General features: G+C 38.3%; 1 protein-coding gene across 3 annotated transcripts in view; it reads right to left on the reverse strand.

Annotated features, from left to right (window-relative positions):
• Nucleotides 1–18,832, reverse strand: part of GALNT7 (polypeptide N-acetylgalactosaminyltransferase 7) — a 140,584-nt gene that overhangs the window by 3,605 nt on the left and 118,147 nt on the right. The window contains exons 6-11 of one of the 3 annotated variants that reach the window (XM_066279122.1): nt 18,599–18,781; nt 15,551–15,668; nt 13,069–13,191; nt 8,971–9,189; nt 3,925–4,023; nt 3,178–3,306 (exon numbers count right to left, since the gene is read on the reverse strand). In XM_066279122.1, the coding sequence (XP_066135219.1) occupies nt 3,178–3,306; nt 3,925–4,023; nt 8,971–9,189; nt 13,069–13,191; nt 15,551–15,668; nt 18,599–18,781 (871 nt within the window). The remainder of the gene's footprint in view (nt 1–3,177; nt 3,307–3,924; nt 4,024–8,970; nt 9,190–13,068; nt 13,192–15,550; nt 15,669–18,598; nt 18,782–18,832) is intronic. The other 2 variants (XM_066279143.1, XM_066279133.1) reach the window with 2 other exon arrangements.

Here is an 18,832-nt window from a genome sequence, read left to right on the forward strand (position 1 = left end):
ATCAACTCCCATATATGCCTTGACCAGGCAAGCCCGACGTGTGATATTCTCAATGTCTCAGATACACATCCTTTCCCATCTCCACTGCACTTGCCTTAATTTAGCCCTCATCATCTGTTGTAGGTTTATTCACATAGTTTAGTACTTCTCAGAGGGTGGTCTTCAGACTATGTCTTTAATGTCAAACCTATTTTCATACTAATACGAAGACCCCATTTGCCTTTTGTATTGTACTTACATTGATACTGACGGTGAAAAAGCAATGGTGGGTAAAAGTGAGGGCTCTTCAGCATAAAGTAAGCAATGACACAAAACTGTGCTAGTAGTCACATTTGTCATGGCTATATGCTCACAGTTAAAAATTAGAAAATACCAGTTTCACTTAATAATGTCTTTGATGAAGCAGTAAAAAATATTAGTTTAATTAAGTCTTGATCCTTGAGTATACTTTTAAAAATATTCTATAAGATGAACTGCATAAAGCAGTTCTGTATAGCAAAGTACCATAGTTATCTGGAGGGAAAGTACATGTGCAAATTACTTGACTTGAGAGTTCAATTAGCAGTTTTTTTCATGGTTTGTCATTTTGACTTGAAAGGTCAACTCATAGACAAACTATGATTATTCAAACTTGGGACTCTCTAGACATTTTCTTGAAAAATTAAATGAGCCCATCCCTTTAAGAAAAAATACAAAAACCAAATCCACAAATCTGACAGTAGTTGTTGCTATGGATATAATTTGAGTTTTCAAGCAAAAATTAAGAATTTTTGAAAACTTGTATCCGCCACCATAAAATTGATTTCTTCCCGGTACTTATCATATTTTTTTGACATTGTACAATGAGGCGTGTCAATATTTGGAAGATCATCATAACTTAGTGAGCCAGGATTTGACCAAATGAGCAATGTACAATATTACAAAAGCTGACATGGGTAAAAGATCCATCCATTCAAAGTGTCAGATCAATGGATGTTAATGTAACATAGAACAAAATGTTCCCATATATCATTTCAGATTCTACACTGCAAATAACTTTTAAGAAACTACCACTTATCGACTTGTGTAGCATCAAAGAATATCCACAATTATCTGAAAGGGCTATTAAATTATTCCTCTCTTTTCCAACTATATTTTTGTGAGGCTGGATTTTCCTCATATACTTTAACTATTATTAAACCAGCCACTAAACGAATCTGAAAAATTATAGAATAATGCCATTCTTTTCATTTTTTAATGTTCTTATTCATTAAAACTTATTTACATTAACATGCAATATGGCTAGTATTAGTTTTACATAAATGATAAATTAATACATAAATAGTTGTAAAATTTCTTAGATTTAATTTCCAATTTAGGATATATTGTTAGCGATAATCTACATAAACAAAATTGAGGAGAGTCTCAAATATTTTTAAGAGTGTAAACAGAATCCAGAGACTGGAGTCTTAGCTCCAATGAAGCTAATCAGTCCATACTTCACAATGTTTTCAGAATTCTTTTCCTAAAAGTATCCATTGTTTCCTATCACTGCACTCCTCAAATAATGTCAACTGCTCTCCAAAACTTACAAAATGAAGTTCAAAGTTCTTTCATGTGGAGGACAATTTAGAGATACCAAAGTAAACGTGATTCCTAGAATTTTTCTACACATGTTTATGCCGTGCTTTTGCTCACCCATTTTTCTTATCCTCCATGAAAAGCCTTTTTATACCCCAATGATACTGGTACAACAATACTTCCTATATGAAACTCATCAGAAGTAATTTCTCCTATTAGTTTCTCCACTGCTACTATATAGCATTGTGCTTATTTTTATTTCTGCATTTTCCCCCTTCTCTGTTATTGTAGTATGATGTGCTTTAGCTATTTTTTGAAGTCACTGGATTATTGGGCCCCAGTACAGAGAGGGTGGGCAAAAGTAGGTTTAAGTATCCACTTTCTTTGGTCATCGGTTAAATTTACCAGCCATCATTACCTAAAAGATTAATCATAAGTAAGGATACAAACTAATAATAACAATAACAAGACAAATGACATAATAATAGATAAATAATAATACAAGAATAAACTATGTGTTTCACATACTCACAACTATGAACCTACTTTTGCCCACCCTTATATATTTAGTAATGTCTGATGCACAATGTATACTCAGTGCTGTGCCTTTTAAAATATCTAAAACATATGCATTTCATTTTTTATCTAATACTTCTCAATGGTAGTTTCTAGTCCTTTAACCTTCCTTTACTACTTCACTAATATTGTTCTCACTGACCCCTCTCACTTATTGCTATTATTAATTTCTCTGTGGAAATAGACTCTCTGCTCTTTAGGATTGATACTGATCTTCTCCTTCCTAACTTGTTATAAAAAAAAAATCAGCAACTGACATATATTTATCACTTCATAGTAATTATCTATGAATAATGATGACTGGGAGTATTAAGCTGGCTCAAAATAACATGCCTACATAGGAAACAAGTACTTATATGACAGATAGAGTATGAGTAAATAAAGGGGAGGGCTGGTTGCTAGGTTCTTTCAGTTTGGGGCAGCTTTCCCAACCTTGCATTTTACAATAAATTTATTTTAGCCAAGTCTAGACTTTGACAATTATACATAAATCCATTAATATGTTGGAATCCTCAACTTGGCACAGAACTCTTAAAATTCACAGCTAAAATAGAAAAACTGTTTTCTCCCACAGTGTCAACTAAATAACTAAATATAATATAACCTTTAAAGAAAAACAGGCAACATTTATCTATTTTATTTAGCAAACAACAATGATAATGAAGTTGTGAGGGCCTAGATTTCCAATAGTTATGTCTGTCTCTATCTCCACCTGCTGGACAGCATGAAGTATAAACACATTTTTTGTGTTAAATATATTTATCCTCACAGAACACTGACTGTCCCGGGTTTCTGAAATAAATAGGTCTTCACAGACATCCTGTGACTTCATTACATGATAGTATTGCACCAGAGAATAAAATGCTTCACTATAGAACAAAGAGTCACTACTGCCCAGAAAAACAAATGACTAAATGAAAGGGAAATCTAAAACAACCTGAATGCAGGGTTTAAGATTTATATGTATAAATTCCACATGACAGGTGTTATTAAAATGAAATAGCATGTAATTATCATTTCATAAGTTGAAATGCAGAATACCTTGAAATACTGCCATTCCTTAAATTCATTTAGATTACAGTGTGTAATCATAATTTTTGATCCATCAGGCCCTTTTGTCAAACACTGGTCATATTGCATGAGTTGATTAGCTTCATTGATTCGGAAAAGCTATTAAAAAAAGAAATAAAAAATAACAGAGGTACCTTCTCTGCTGATAACAAAAACAAACTCAACAACTATCTTATTTTTCTATATATATATTTTTTATGCTCGGAACTATAAGCCTTACTAACACTTGAAGGATTGTGTTCTTTAGCCTCTTAGATACAGAAGGGGTCATTTACACATATTTATCATGTACCAGTAATGTGAGAAAATAAAATGAATACAGATCTGATGTTACACAATTTAAATTAGAGGCAAGAAAAATACATAACAAAGTAGGAAAATATATTAGTGAAATATACATTCCAACTTATTGGGAGGAAATCTGAAATACTGAATGAAAGTGTTAGGGAGCTAGTTTTCTATAGGCATAGACTCACACAAGCATATATTCTAATCTCTCCAATTCAACATAAATTCTGGATTCTGACTGCTTATGTGAACAGCAATACTGAAAGTTTTAGCATTGTCAGTTTTTTGGTTTTGCTTTTTTACAATATGTTTTACTTTACCAAACAAACAAAATTACCAAATTGAAAACCAAAGGAAACCCTGTGATCAATTAGGCTGAGGGCTCTCACTGAAGAACCAAATTCAACACGACAAGATGGTAATATTTACCTGATTCCCTCCCATCCGGTGGCAGGGTCCTAGTTCCACAAAGCCTCCATTTGTTTTTCCCATGCTATCAATGCAGTAAACAGTTTCAAAGCCTCTGATCTAAAAAAATGAACAAAGAACCAAAAAGCAGGCAACTGTTTAGTTTTTATTAAGCTCTAACATCAGAGTAAAAGAGTTTTGTGTTAAATATTGCAGTAGAATTTTGGGTAGGTATGTATAATGCTAGGTTATTATTGTATTGTCAATCATTGAGTAGTTTAGAGAATACTAGTCACCTTTGAAATAATTTAAGGTCTTTAAGTCAACATTGGGATGGGCTCATTCCAACAAAGGGCACTGGCCTATACGTTTTGATAAATATCACAGAACAAAAGATACTATTAAGTACAGTCTCAGACTCATGGAAATTCACGTGAATGAGAAACAAATAGAGTTACCTAACCACAGTTGTCACAGACACTGGCCCTAGATTTCTAGACCAGAACTGAATTTGTAAGGCAACTCTCCCAAATGGCTATGTGGTACTTTTAGTAGCTGTTTCCAGGAACCTAGGGGGCTGAAGTTATGGCAACTGGACAGGCAGTGAGACTTCTGACTATAGATAATACAAGTGAAAAGCCAATACAGCCTTCCATGTTTGGAATGCACATTTTGTATAAAAATCACCTTTTTCTTTTTTTGGAAATATATTAATATATCTCAATTATAAATTACTATGGTAATTGGATAAAATGTCTTGTTCATGCAGTCATTAGACTGAATGAGCAACTGTGACAATAGAAGAGCTTAGAAGATACAGAGACAGAAGTTACAGTCCTCAGGACCCTCATGCTGTAGAGAGACTGAGGGGTAAGTGGCTGTCAGGATGGCACGATGAATTTGTGGAGGAAGAAGCCTCTTGTGCAGCCCTGCCTGGAGGGATTCTGAGGAAGCTGGAGGGTTCACCCTGGGATGTGCAGGGCAGGCGGAGAGGGGAAGGGGAAGGTCCTGGGGCCAGAATGGGAGGCGGTTAAACTGAAGATGTATTCATTCTAAAGGGAGGACAGAAAATCTCATTATTTACTCACTTATGCATTTATTTATTCATCAGCTATTAAGTGAGTACTGTGTCAGGTAGATATTCTGAAGGCTCTGATACACCTGTGAACAGAACACATCAAGATCCTTGTCCCAGCGAGCTTAGATTCTAGGGAAGGAAAGACAGAATATAAGCCAAAACCATGACAGACATGTTAGAAAGTGACAGGTGCTATGCAACAGAAAAGAAAAAGAGCAAGTTAGGTGGAGGGTGGCTAGGAGTGTTTGGAAGACAGCAGGTGGATCTGAGAAGTGACATTTGAGCAGACTTGAGGTATACACGAGTTAGCCATGCCTGCAAGAGAAAGCATTCCAGGCCGACGGGACAGCAAAGGCTTCCTGCAGTAAGTGAGGAGGACCGTGGGGCAGGAGTGAGTGAGGAGAGTAGGGGCAAGTGAGGCCTCAGAGGAATGTGGCTGGACATGCAGGCCCTAGAGGCCACCAGAGAGGATTCTGTCTTCCCTCCGAGGGAAAGGGGGTGTCACTGCAGGTTTTTAATAGAGGAGTAACAGGATCATTTAAAAAGATCACTCTGCTAAAGTCGGTCTCAGTGAGATGTGGTGGCTTAGACCAAAGTAGAAAAGTGTCAGCATCTACAACTAAAAGTAAAGTGAGAAAGAAGGAAAGGATAACAAAACAGACTCCAAAACTCTGCCCTGAACAACAGCAGAGACAGGGTGGGGTGGGTGGGGAGACAGGGAAGCCAATGTTGGATACATTGAGTTTGAAATGTCTATTAGACATTCAAGTAGGCAGTTGGATATAACTGTCTGATCTCTGGGAGAGAGATTATAGTTGAAGACAGAAATTGGAATCATCAGCACATAGATGGTTTTAAAGCCATGAGACTGGACAAGGTCACTGAGAGAATTCTTTCCTTTTACCCAGAAGGCACTATGCCAATCAGATGTTCTCAGAGATTAAACGATAACTAAAATGGGTCTGAACTGCCAGGGCTGTGGTCTAGTTGAGAGTTAATCACAATTTGCTGTAATAACACACAGAGGTGAAATAAGTGTACAGACAAAAAAGGTACTACAACAGAGAGAGCAGCACAGTGTCCTCTGCTGGCTTCTATTCCCAAACTTGACATGTTGGAGTTCCTTAGGAATGGTCCCTGACCTCTTTTTTCAATCTGTATTTTTCTCATTCAGTCCCACGAAACAGTCCACCTGCTGATGGCTCCAAACACACATCCTTAGATGTACATTTGGCCTCTGATCTGGGTTTCAGTATTACGCAGCTTAAAATCTGTCTGACAGCTTCACTTGGGCCCTTCACAGGTCCAGGAAACCAAGAGAGAGCTTGCTGTCTCCAACCCCTTACTCATCCTGGCTACCAACCTCCTAATCTCAGATGCCACCTAATCCACTCCTCAAACAGAAAACAAAACCAGATGTTATCCTGGCCCATATCCTTCTCATACAAATCCGTCAGTGACCTGCCTCCAGATATTAATTTTGTAAGTTTGTCTCTGTCCTCACCACGCTAGTCCAAGCCACCATCACCTCCACTGGGAGCACCCTACTGATTTCCTAATCTGTCACCTTGTTTCTGTTCTAAATCCTCACAGCAGGGTGATTAAAAACAAAAGCATAAATAAAACCAAGTTACCTTTCTGTTTAAACCCTCTATGGCTTCCCACACCCTTAGGATAAAGGGCTTCCCTCCTCCTGCCACTCTGCCTTATTTGATCTGCTCTTATCTGTTTATCAAACATGAAAAGCATTTCCTGACTCAGAGCTTTCAAACTCATCATTTTTTTTACTCGGAATACTTTCTTAGCTCTCTGACTTCAGATCTCAGACTAAATGTCACCTTCTCAGAGAAGCCTTCCCTGCCCTGTCCCTACGTCCTTTTGAACATCACCTGCTTATTTCCTTCATAGCCCGTACCACCATCTACCGTTATCTTCTTTGTTTCTCATCCACTAGCATGCAAGTTGTCTGAGGAAAAAGGACCTTGTGGTCCTGTTTTCTGTCTAAAAGAGTGACTGGCACACAGTAGGCCCTCAACCAATATTTGCTGGATGCATAATTAAGCAAAAGCATGTAATATTTAAAGTTCATGGCATGTTTAATACAGCTGAAGATAGCACCTACAAGGGTAGGTGAATCAGAAATACACCCACTGACAAAGGCAAGTCTAAAGAAACAGAGATGACAACACAAACCAATCCCTTTGATTTTAATTATTTTCAGTTACCATTAATTCATTCATTCACTTGACAAGCGCTGTCTGAGTGCCTACTGTATGTGGGGGCTTCTGCATTAGTTCATTGGAACACCATGGTGAACAAACACACATTGGCTGAGAGGGAGAGAATTCTAAGAGTTACAAAAACTCCCAGAAAAATCACAGGACTGAGTCTTTTTGATGGAGTGGGAAAGAATAAGAAAGGCTTTACACCACATGCAGAAGAATGTAACTGGACTACAGTTTGTCCCCCTGTACTAAAATTAACTCAAAATGGATCAAAGATTTAAACATAAGACCTGAAACAATTAAGTACATAGAAGAAGACATAGGTACTCAACTCATGGACCTGGGTTTTAAAGAGCATTTTATGAATTTGACTCCACAGGCAAGAGAAGTGAAGGCAAAAATTAATGAATGGGACTACATCAGACTAAGAAGTTTTTGCTCAGCAAGAGAAACTGATAACAAAATAAACAGAAAGCCAACTAAATGGAAAATGATATTTTCAAACAACAGCTCAGATAAGGGCCTAATATCCAAAATATACAAAGAACTCATAAAACTCAACAACAAACAAACAAACAATCCCATAAAAAAATGGGAAGAGGATATGAACAGACACTTCTCCCAGGAAGAAATACAAATGGCCAACAGATATATGAAAAGATGCTCATCTTCTTTAGCTATTAGAGAAATGCAAATCAAAACGGCAATGAGATACCACCTCACACCTGTTCGATTAGCTATTATTAGCAAGACAGGTAATAGCAAATGTTGGAGAGGCTGTGGAGAAAAAGGAACCCTCATCCACTGTTGGTGGGAATGTAAAGTAGTACAACCATTATGGAAGAAAGTATGGTGGTTCCTCAAAAAACTGAAAATAGAACTACCTTATGACCCAGCAATCCCTCTACTGGGTATATACCCCCAAAACTCAGAAACATTGATACGTAAAGACACATGCAGCCCCATGTTCATTGCAGCATTGTTCACAGTGGCCAGGACATGGAAACAACCAAAAAGCCTGTCAATAGATGACTGGATAAAGAAGATGTGGCACATATACACTATGGAATACTACTCAGCCATAAAAAATGATGACATCGGATCATTTACAGCAAAATGGCGGGATCTTGATAATATGATACGAAGCGAAATAAGTAAATCAGAAAAAACCAGGAACTGCATTATTCCATACGTAGGTGGGACATAAAAGTGAAACTAAGAGACATTGATAAGAGTGTGGTGGTTACGGGGGGAGGGGGGAGAGGAAGAGGGAAAGGGGGAGGGGGAGGGGCACAAAGAAAACTAGATAGAAGGTGACAGAGGACAATCTGACTTTGGGTGATGGGTATGCAACATAATTGAATGACAAGATAACCTGGACTTGTTATCTTTGAATATATGTACCCTGATTTATTGATGTTGCCCCATTAAAAAAATAAAATTATTTAAAAAAAAAGAAAAGAAAGGCTTTACAGTCGGATAAATTGGAATTAGCCAAGAAAGGGAGCCAGACTAAGAGGCAGAGAAGTGGCAGGAGCTGGAGAGAGGGGATTATGTTCCAGACCAGAGAGCCATCCGTGCAAAGGCCAAGAGGAGGGGACACTCAGGTGGTCGGGGTAGAATGGTAGGGGAGGTCACCACACAGTCTTTACCCAAACATTCCCCCAAGAAAGTCTTCTCATACATTTTCATCTCTCTCTGCCTTCTCCCAAAGTCAGTCTCTAAACACATACACTTTGAGATATGAATATCATTGATACTTACTTCTCCCCAGTCAACATTTTTAGGTGGCAAAGGATAGTGTAAAGTGATATCATAAGCGATTTCTTCCATGAACCATTTGAAACTTTTGCAGTTGTGATCTTCTCGAAATTTTTTCAGCTCAGAGATATCGCCATAGGCTAATGCCTTTGATTCAGGACGACTAGCATAGAAGTAGTCTTTATATTCATCCCACCAAACCTCTACAACTCTGACATAATTCTGTGAAAGAGAAATATCATGTGACAAAAGTATTTGTAATGTCATACACAGCTTATCCGAAACATGAAATATGGCCAACATATAATAAATTTATTTCAATTAGACCTAATATTTAAATAACAAATGTATAACTCCAATATGTCAATTGTCATGGCTAAAATCATCATGCATTTTCCACTAAAAAGCAATGGACAGAGACTCTTAGCTGCAAGAGAGAATCTATTCAAAGAGAATATGCTCTATCCTGCTTCTAAAGGAAGAAATTGCTACCTAGAGAGGGTTTATGAGAAGCTGATAGACATTGGTGCTCCTCCCAGAACTGTCTTCATATCACTAACATATGTAGGGGAAAATCCTACTTCAGAACCATCATGGTAAACAATAGCTGTTTAGTAAAACACTTTTTTGTAAGTGGCTTAGTTGGTCTCCTTACTATAATAGTGCCATTTTAACATGACCCAGAATTAACTGGATGTTTTCCCCAGTTGGCACACTTTAAGAAAAAGCAACTAAGGAACAATAAAATCAGTTGACATTGTGATAACTGACAAAGATCTAACTTTTCAGGTTTTACTGAATGCTGTGTGTAGGCATGATTATATGTGACAGACTTAGTACACACTCAATCTAGTCTCTTGGTCTTCTCTATCATGCATCAGCAGACTTTGTCAATAAAGTCCCAGAGAGTAATTTTTGGCTTACTGGGTCATACAGCTTCTGTTTCAACTATTCAACTTTGCTGAGAAAGTAGCCATAGACAATGTATAAACAAGTGGGTGTGGGCTGTGCTCCACTACAGCTTCAATTACTAGAAAGGACTGGTTCTGGCCCATTGGCTAGCACAGCTGACCCCTGCTTTACATCAGGAGTAGGAAATCCTACCATTCCTATCGCATTTTTTTCTAGACTACAAGACAAGTATCAAAGGGTGAACACTGTCTTGCAGGTATGTTGTTGCAAAAGCCAGTGGCTTCAACAAAGCTTTAAGCAGCAGTATTCTAAAAGAGTATGTGATATTATAGCTAAATATTTTGAATCTTTGCAAATCTATCAAAATTAGACACCATCCACGTCTTCTAGATACTGATGAATGTGAAGAATTAAGTATACACACATAGGATTATAGCAACAAGAAGAAATATTTGCTTAGGGTAGAGAGGGCCAGAGGGGCATCATGGGATGTTGGATGGCTCAATCTTGAAAGAGTGGTTCATTAAGAATCGTATTGAGGGCAAAGAGAAATGCAAATGAAGTATGACAGATCAAGGTGTATTCGCAGTCCTCTAAGTATTGATAGTTTACCATGAGCGGAATGCAGGCCTCAGAAAGAACACTTGCCTTGCTTTCCTCATTTTAAGATGAAAACAGTCATAGTCTTTATCTTATAGTGTGTTCTGAACATTAAAAAATTAGATTTGTGTCTGGTACCCAATAAGCAATCAAAAAGTATTGCCTGACCAGGCGGTGGCACAGTGGATACAGCGTCGGACTGGGATGCAGAAGGACCTGGGTTCGAGACTCCGAGGTCGCCAGCTTGAGTGTGGGGTCATCTGGTTTGAGCAAAAGGCTCACCAACTTGGACCCAAGGTCGCTGGCTCCAGCAAGGGGTTACTCTGTCTGCTGAAGGCCCGCGGTCAAGGCACATATGAGAAAGCAATCAATGAACAACTGAGGTGTTGCCACGAAAAACTGATGATTGATGCTTCTCATCTCTCTTCGTTCCTGTCTGTCTCCCCCTATCTATTCCTCTCTCTGATTCTCTTTCTGTCTCTGTTAAAAAAAAGTATTAGCTATTATTAACATTATTGTTATTTTTTTAAAGGAGATAAGTTTTATTCTTTAAATGAGAGTCACCAAAAGGTTTAAGCAGGTAACAGGCATTGGATTTAATTTTCAAGGGAATAACACTTGAAACATGGTGAGTGGAGGATAAAACTAAAGGACCCTACAGATGATGGCCGACAGCCAAGTGGGAGGCTGTTTACATCCATGGGAGAGATTTGAAGACGTGCACCAAGCATAGAAAGGAAAGGATTTGAGAGATATGTATGAGGTGGACTTGTCAGGGCTTGCTAAGATGAGAGGTGAAGTGGATATAACCCTATATGCCCCCTAAATCTCATTCTTGGCAAATAGAGAATACAGGGAAAGGAATTGCTTTTGAGGAAAAGTTTAAAAGTTTGACTACATTGAGTTCGAAACAGCTAAGTGGATAATTCTAGAAGACAATTGACTACAAAGATCTGAAGCTCAGAAGACAAATGGGCTGGATAAGTTGACGTAGGCCAATGGCACCTTCCCCTTCTGGTTGAAGTATGTGGTACGAGAACTGGAGAAAAGAAAGTGCCTGGCACAGTCGAGGCACTCACTGCTGAATATGACATTTATCGGGTCAGTTTTATGAAATGTACATTTAATTTTTAGAGTGGTTGAGTATTTCCCTCTCATCTCTGTTCCTTTTCCTTGCAGTATAGACCTTCATGAATCAATCTGACTTTTTATTAATTCTTCATGATTATGGTCTAAAAGGGCAGGTTCTTTTCCTGCAGTGGCAGTCAGACCTGGAGTTAATCTGGTGCTATCTTTATTTCATTGTGAATATTTTAATTTCAACTCCTGTTGTAACTGGGGCTCTATTTTGCCATTTCTAAGATAACTGGTCCTTAGAAAGGTGTGTCCATGTTGCTTCTTTAAGTCTAGCTATCTCTGCTTTTGTTACCTATTTGCTTTTTGGGAACTGCCCCAAGTTGCGTCTGCAGCCAATAACAAGCTTCCTTCTGCTCTTGACTTGGTTCAGCACTCCAGAAAATGAAGAGGAAGAGAGTCATAGGCTCTTTGAACTTATGACAGCAGCCCAACCAAAGACACTTCAAAGTTGTGCCGTCAAGGATAGAGCCCTTCATCCTCCTAGCAATGGGAACATTTGGCTTCTGTATGATGCTTTCCTAGTTTGTCCAGGGTCTGTGGGACAAAAGCTATTAATCTTTTGCAAGAACGGTTCAAAATCTGATTTTATTATAAAAACTAATATAATTAATTTTTAAAAACCAAACAAAACCCACCATCCACCACCGTGCATTTAGGAAGATGTCTGTAGCATGTTGCTGTGAGATTAGTCCTCATGGGATATGGTGGTTTGTCATTTTGATGTATTTGAAATAAGTATATATATTTAAAAATAAAATTTTACTCATTTGTGACTAATAGAATCTGGTGTTTTACTTTCCACTACCTTACTACAGTGTCAGTTTTTTTCTGAATTTAGTTGTGATGCCTTCATGGAGAAAATTCAATACAGGCATCTTAATCCAAAAGGGATACAATGAATAATCTCAAAGAACAATAACATACTTGATGAATAAACCTAACCTAAGGTAAAAGGGAGGACCTGTGTGACTGCTTAAGTGATTTTCCCCATTCAGTAAGCTAACATTTACTTGACTACCACAGCACTGGTACATATAATGTTACCCTGTTTCCCCGAAAATAAGACCTAGTGTAATTTTTTTTCAAGCTTAGAAATATAAGGCCTCCCCTGAAAATAAGACCTAGTGCGTCTTTAGGAGCAAAAATTAATATAAGACACTGTCTTATTTTCGGGGAAACAGGGTAGATTGTTGTACCCTGAGTCATAAGAACTTCTTGATGGAATTCAAAGTTTGGCCTGTTATGCTGATGTTTCTGATGACATGGCTACAGTATATTAATAAATGTCGATTTTTTTGTTCAACAAAAATGTGAATTCTTGTTCATGGAAAAATAAGACCTCCCCTGAAAATAAGACCTAGCGCGTCTTTAGGAGCAAAAATTAATATAAGACACTGTCTTATTTTCGAGGAAACACGGTAGTTCCTCTCCACTTTCAACCAAAAGACTTACCTTCAGAGTTGGGGAAGACCCAACATAAATGGGTGAAGGGTTCCCTTGCCAGCCCTCAAGACGGTAGATATGTCCCACACGAGAACAAGGGACAAACAGTAATTTGCCACCACACTGCCATATCTATCAAGGGAAAACACATACAGAAGTTGTTTCAAATGCCAACATAAATTATAGCTGAAAATTTGTCTTGTAACTGTAAATCTGAAATCTTAATTAGATTCAGTGTCCACAGGGAATTTATAAACTAAACAAATCTTAAAATAACTTCCTTGTTTTTCAAACTCATATAATAACAAAAAAGGCAGCAGGGAAAGCAATAATATACTCTTCCCAAGTACTTGTAGCTCACAGCAACCTTTTTGCAAAGTAACCTTGCCAAATGGTGCAGATTCTCCATTCCTAACATCACTGTCATTTATTTCCATTGCTAATATATTTCTCACCTGGGTGATTATCATAATAATCTCCTGCCTGGCTTCTTCACCTCTGGCATGTTTCTCCTCAATGCTTTCCTTATTTATAGCAAGATATTACTCTAGCTGAAGGGCAGTATTGGGTCATGTTAGTCCCTTGCTTAATATCTTCGATGCGTTTCCATTGCTTATCAAATTAAGTAAAAATCTCTTAGCTCAGCATGAAAGGCTCTCTTCAATATGGTCCTAACGTACCTGTCCACTTTATCTTCCTGGATGTTTTTCTTAATCATGCTGTCGGATTCTGCTAAACTGTGCTCCTCACTGTTTCCTGAATATATACTTCATGTTTCACCTGTGTTCCTTTACTCATTCTATTTGCCTAGAAGTCCCCCTCCCCTTCCTTTGAGGCAGGACAGTAAGAAACCAGAACAATTCCTTAGCAAGTGGAACGAGGAAACTGAGATAGATAATTGATTGAAACTGGCCTTACCCATCACCCTGACTCACCTTTCTCCTTCTCCCTTGTGTGACCACTCCCTTAAGCATTAAGCCCTCAGGATAGTGAGGTTTTGATCAGCATCAAATAATCTTAGAAATAGCCATAGAGTTTCTGTCAAACTAGAGGTAACATCTAGGCCTCAGTTGGGTATCAGTGCCAGGCCCAGAAAAGCAGCAAAATCAGATGAAGCAACACCATGGCTGGCATTAGAACCAGGTGCAATGACCATTAAATCCTCACATTAACACCAGGCAATCAGTAGAGTGCAATAAGCTCATTTTGATGAATCATATTAGAGGAAATATCTGGAAAGCTAATGAAAATTCTATTGAGATCCTCACTGACACCGCTCCTAAAATTTCTGCCATTAGAAAACAAATAAAAACCCTTAATAAGACAAAAAACCCACACGTTCTTTCTTCAGGCATGTATCTTTGCTTCCTTTCCCCTAAGCTCTAAAGGGTTACCATAAGACTTGTAACCTGGGGAGCAGCAGGCAGCCGAGATCTCCTCGGCTAACCCCTTGTACCGGTCTCCAAGGGCCCTTCTTTTGCCTCTGTAACTTGTTTCCTGAATCCACACAGCCCAGCTGGCTCACTTCTTCTGCCTCTGTGATTTTCTCTCTAAAAGGCCAAGGCAGCTCTTTGAGCAGCCCACTTGAATCTTTGCTTCCAGTGTGCTTTCACTGTGCATGCTAAATAAACATCCTCTTGCGCTAGAGTTCTTGGCTGTGAATTCTTTCTTTGCCAAATTCAAGAACCCAGAGTCGTCAACAACGGTAACATCTCTATCTCTACTTACTGATATCATGCCCAGTTTTCTCATTCTGCCTCAGATTCTACCTCTAGTGGGATGTTGTTTCTTGATCACACCAACCAAACAGCATTCTATCTTCTTACTACATTATAAATTTAAGTAAAATTCTAATCTCTTATTGACTGTCAGTTCCCTGAGAGCACAGACCAAGTTATTCTTCTTACAGTGTTGAGCACTGGACCTTTAAGACAAGAGGCAATGCATATTTGCTGGACTCAAACTGTAGTACAGTTTGAGCTAATGTGGCAGTGTTGGAGCATGGAAAGGTATCAGTGCTTAAGAACTGGCTCAGTGTGGAGCTGCTGCAGGAAGGCAGCACCACTGTCCGTCTGAGGACGCAGTCAGTGTGGGATCTGCTTCTGTCCTGAGCCATGCTCCGTAGTAACGGGGAAACTGTGTCAGCGGGTGGTCAGATGTGGCCCCAACACATGCAGATCCTCCAAGGGGCTTCTGTAACAAAAGGCTCCAATGTAGAGAAAACCTCGGGTGGGGGCTAGATGAAGAGGTCCTTTTATTTCTGAAGCTTGCTGGCCTCAACTTTCACGTGAGCCATGTAAATATATAGTAAGAGTGGAGCTTGTATTCTGCTTACTTTCTTTCAAAAGCACACATTTTTTGCTAGTCATTCCTTTTAATTTAGAGAAATGCATTCAACAGTTTTATTCCCCCAAAGAATTTGGCCTTTATCTGAAAGTCACAAAAGTCAGTCACAACTTAGAAAATGCCATCTGTTTAAACGAACTGTTACCTTGTATGAGATCTCAAAGTTTTCGCCACCCCAAATCTGGAGACCTGGATCATACAGACCAAGTTCAAAGAAGAACTCTCGTTCAATGGCAAACAATCCACCAGCCATGGCTGGGGACCTAAAGAAAAGAAACACTTCAGTAACCATTAAAGACAAACCCCTTCAAAACAGACAACAAGCCTTTTTGGAATACAATCTAAACAATGCATAGAAGAGATAAAACTGATGGCCAAACATTAAGAAATTATAAAGCCTTTGCAAAACAATCTGTTCATAACTCCTTAATGAATTTACCAAAATTTCTAATTGAAATAGACTTATATATACTGCTCACAAAAATTAGGGGATATTTCATAATGAATATGAAGCAATAAAATATCCCTTAATTTTTGTGAGCAGTATTATATACATAGTTCATTACCAATTAGAGCACTGCATCATTTCACCATTAGAGGGAGCCTTGGTTCCTTTGCTGATTTAAAAATTAAGCCTCTAGATTTAGTAAAAGTAGAATTTTCTCTTTCACTCCTAAAAACACTGAGCTATACAACCCTGGTCTGCTAACTGCTCCCGCAATGATTCATGAGTCATTATGGGATGAGCAAAACCATACACCATGAAAGTAGCCTGTCATTTTTTAATTTTATTGCTCAGGGGCTTGCCAAATAAGGGTGTAATTCATCTTAGAACAGTCACAGTTCATTCAGAGTTTGCAAATGTAACACAGAAATGACACAAGAGAATTAGACATAGCTATTTACTATGGCAGGAGGTAGCACTGCAAAAGGGTGATCTGTGTGGCTTCTGGAATGGAATCTTGAATTTGGTACTCTTTAGGGACAAGAGAGAAAAAGATTTGGTAGCTTTTTAGGGACAAGCCACTCTCATCATCAGAAGTGATAGGGGAATAATTTATACCCTGTTACCAGCATCCTCCACCCCGAACAATCAATTATTAATGCATCATAATTCGTAAGGAGATGCCTCTCTTAAGAGTACCTTTTCCATTATCGCACCTAATATTCAATCTATCACTAATTCCTATTAATTCTGCCTTAAAACATATCTTGGATCTGTCTACTTCTTTCCAATTTCACTGCTACTGTCCTAGACCAAGCCACCACTGCTTGGACTACGATAGCAACTTCGAAACTTGTGTCATTTATTCTATTCTGCCCCATCCAAGTCTAATCACAGAGCAGGCAGAGTGGACTCAGCCTGGGTCCCATGATGCCAGCCTCTCTCTATTCTGAGGCTCAGCTGGCTGACCTTGTCCTGAGCCCTTCAATGCTCTACTCGTGCCTTGAACTCGCCAAACTCTCTTTTGTCTCAGGGCCTTCACCTATGCTGCTCACTCCCCTGAAATGTTCTTCCTCCTTTTCCACAGGGTTCACCCCTCATCCTTTAGGTCTCAGCTCCGATGACACTGCGTCAAGGAGGCTGTTCCAGGTCCTCCAGGCTGGACAAGGTTCCTTTGCCATAAACCTTGTTTTCCTTCACACCACTTATGCAGTTGCTGTTCCACAGTTCTTTGTGTAGTTTTCTGTTTAATTTCTGTTTTCCCCACCGTATTTTAATTGCCACAGGGAACTACCTTTTAAAAATTTATTCCCAGAAAATAGTGCCTGGAACATAGTAAGTACTCATTAAATACTTGTCGAGTGGATAAATAATGAATCAAGTGATATTTTAAATATTAAAGAAAAATCACACTGGGGCAAAGTTATTTTCTTATGTCCTCTCATCTTAGAATATACTGTCTAATTCACTAAACATTGGCACTATTACATTTTTGGTTCTATTTTCATGGCATAATTTCTTAACTGCCATTTAAAATTACTATTATAACTTTGCCTTTTTTATCTTTAAATATATTCCCACTTGTCTCAGAATATATTTGAAAATGCATCTTAACATAAAATACAGGGAGTTCTTTAAAGAAAAACCTTCCTTAAAATCTTCTAGCCCACTTAAAATTATTTCTTTACTAGCCCATGGAATTGTCTGAAATAAAAATATCATCATTATCCCTAATGTTTTCCTCCCAGAATTATTTTAGTCAGGTAAGTGGGTAAGCAGTATCCTGGACTATTTTGAAGAACTTCAAAGGGAAATTTGGAAAATGTCAAAATAAGCTTAATGTTCTATAATTTCCTTATGTTTGCCATTTCAGTATCTTGATACTATGACATGCCCCAGTCCCAGCAGCATTTGCATGACATTGGAAATACCTTCCCAAAACAGAGTTCTAATATTATCAGTAGCGTAACAGGGAAAGAGAAACCAAAAGCAGAACCATAGATCAGAAAAATAAAATTAGACACATGTAGAGGCCTACACTAACATCTGCCCAAATATCTCATTTGGAGTCACTCTTTGGAATGATAGCTAAATGGGCCAGTAAAAGACCCCAAAACAATAAAACAGCCATTGTTCTATTTGAACAGCCACAAGAAGGGACTGTTCCCTTCTAGAACACAGTTTCTTCTGTTGATTCTAAGTTGATTCTAGAACACAGTTTCTTTTTTTAAAAAAGTGCTCTCCTGAGGAGGAAGCAATAAAGGATTCTGTGTAACAGTTGCCAGAGGCACATATTTTTATTCACCTGATTTAACGGGTACAAAATTAGAATTTAAGAGTTAATGTACAAAACAAAAGGAAGTAAACATCTGCCCCCCAAAATCTCTTGCTAATGCTTTCATTGCTAACATTACACCCAAGGCATCAAAGTGGATATAAAACTTGGATAATTAGTAATTTATGCATTGTAAATTGACAGAATGATTTTTCTTTTTTTTTCATTTGTATTTAGATCTAATGCCATATAATACATAGTCTCCCTGAAAAAAGTGGAACCTGTATATAGGGAAGAAATAATTACAAAGAAGCTAATGTGAATTGAAACCTGTGAAATAGAGCAAGGAAAGAAGTCTTCAGAATCTAAGACAGCATCTACAGTTTTAATAACAACTGTTTTAGCTTGGCGAGAGGTTAATAGGTTAGCAGCAACTGGAGAAAAGAAAAACATGTAAGTGATTTAGTGATTACCGATATGGTTCAGTTTTTGTCTTTCTCATTCTCTTCTCTTGAGGGGTCAGAGGTACCCGTTTCCAGAGCATACTCCAATCCCATGCTCCTCGAGCATACCCATCTTCGTCACCACCCCCTTGGGGTACAATTTCATAAGTGTTGCCATTTATGACATCTATAATCGGCACAGTGCAAATGGTTCTGTATTGAGTTGATGATGGCGTCAGAGATGAAATGGAAGGGTGTGTATGG

Source organism: Saccopteryx bilineata, chromosome 1 (assembly GCF_036850765.1).
Source record: "Saccopteryx bilineata isolate mSacBil1 chromosome 1, mSacBil1_pri_phased_curated, whole genome shotgun sequence".
NCBI lineage: Eukaryota > Metazoa > Chordata > Mammalia > Chiroptera > Emballonuridae > Saccopteryx > Saccopteryx bilineata.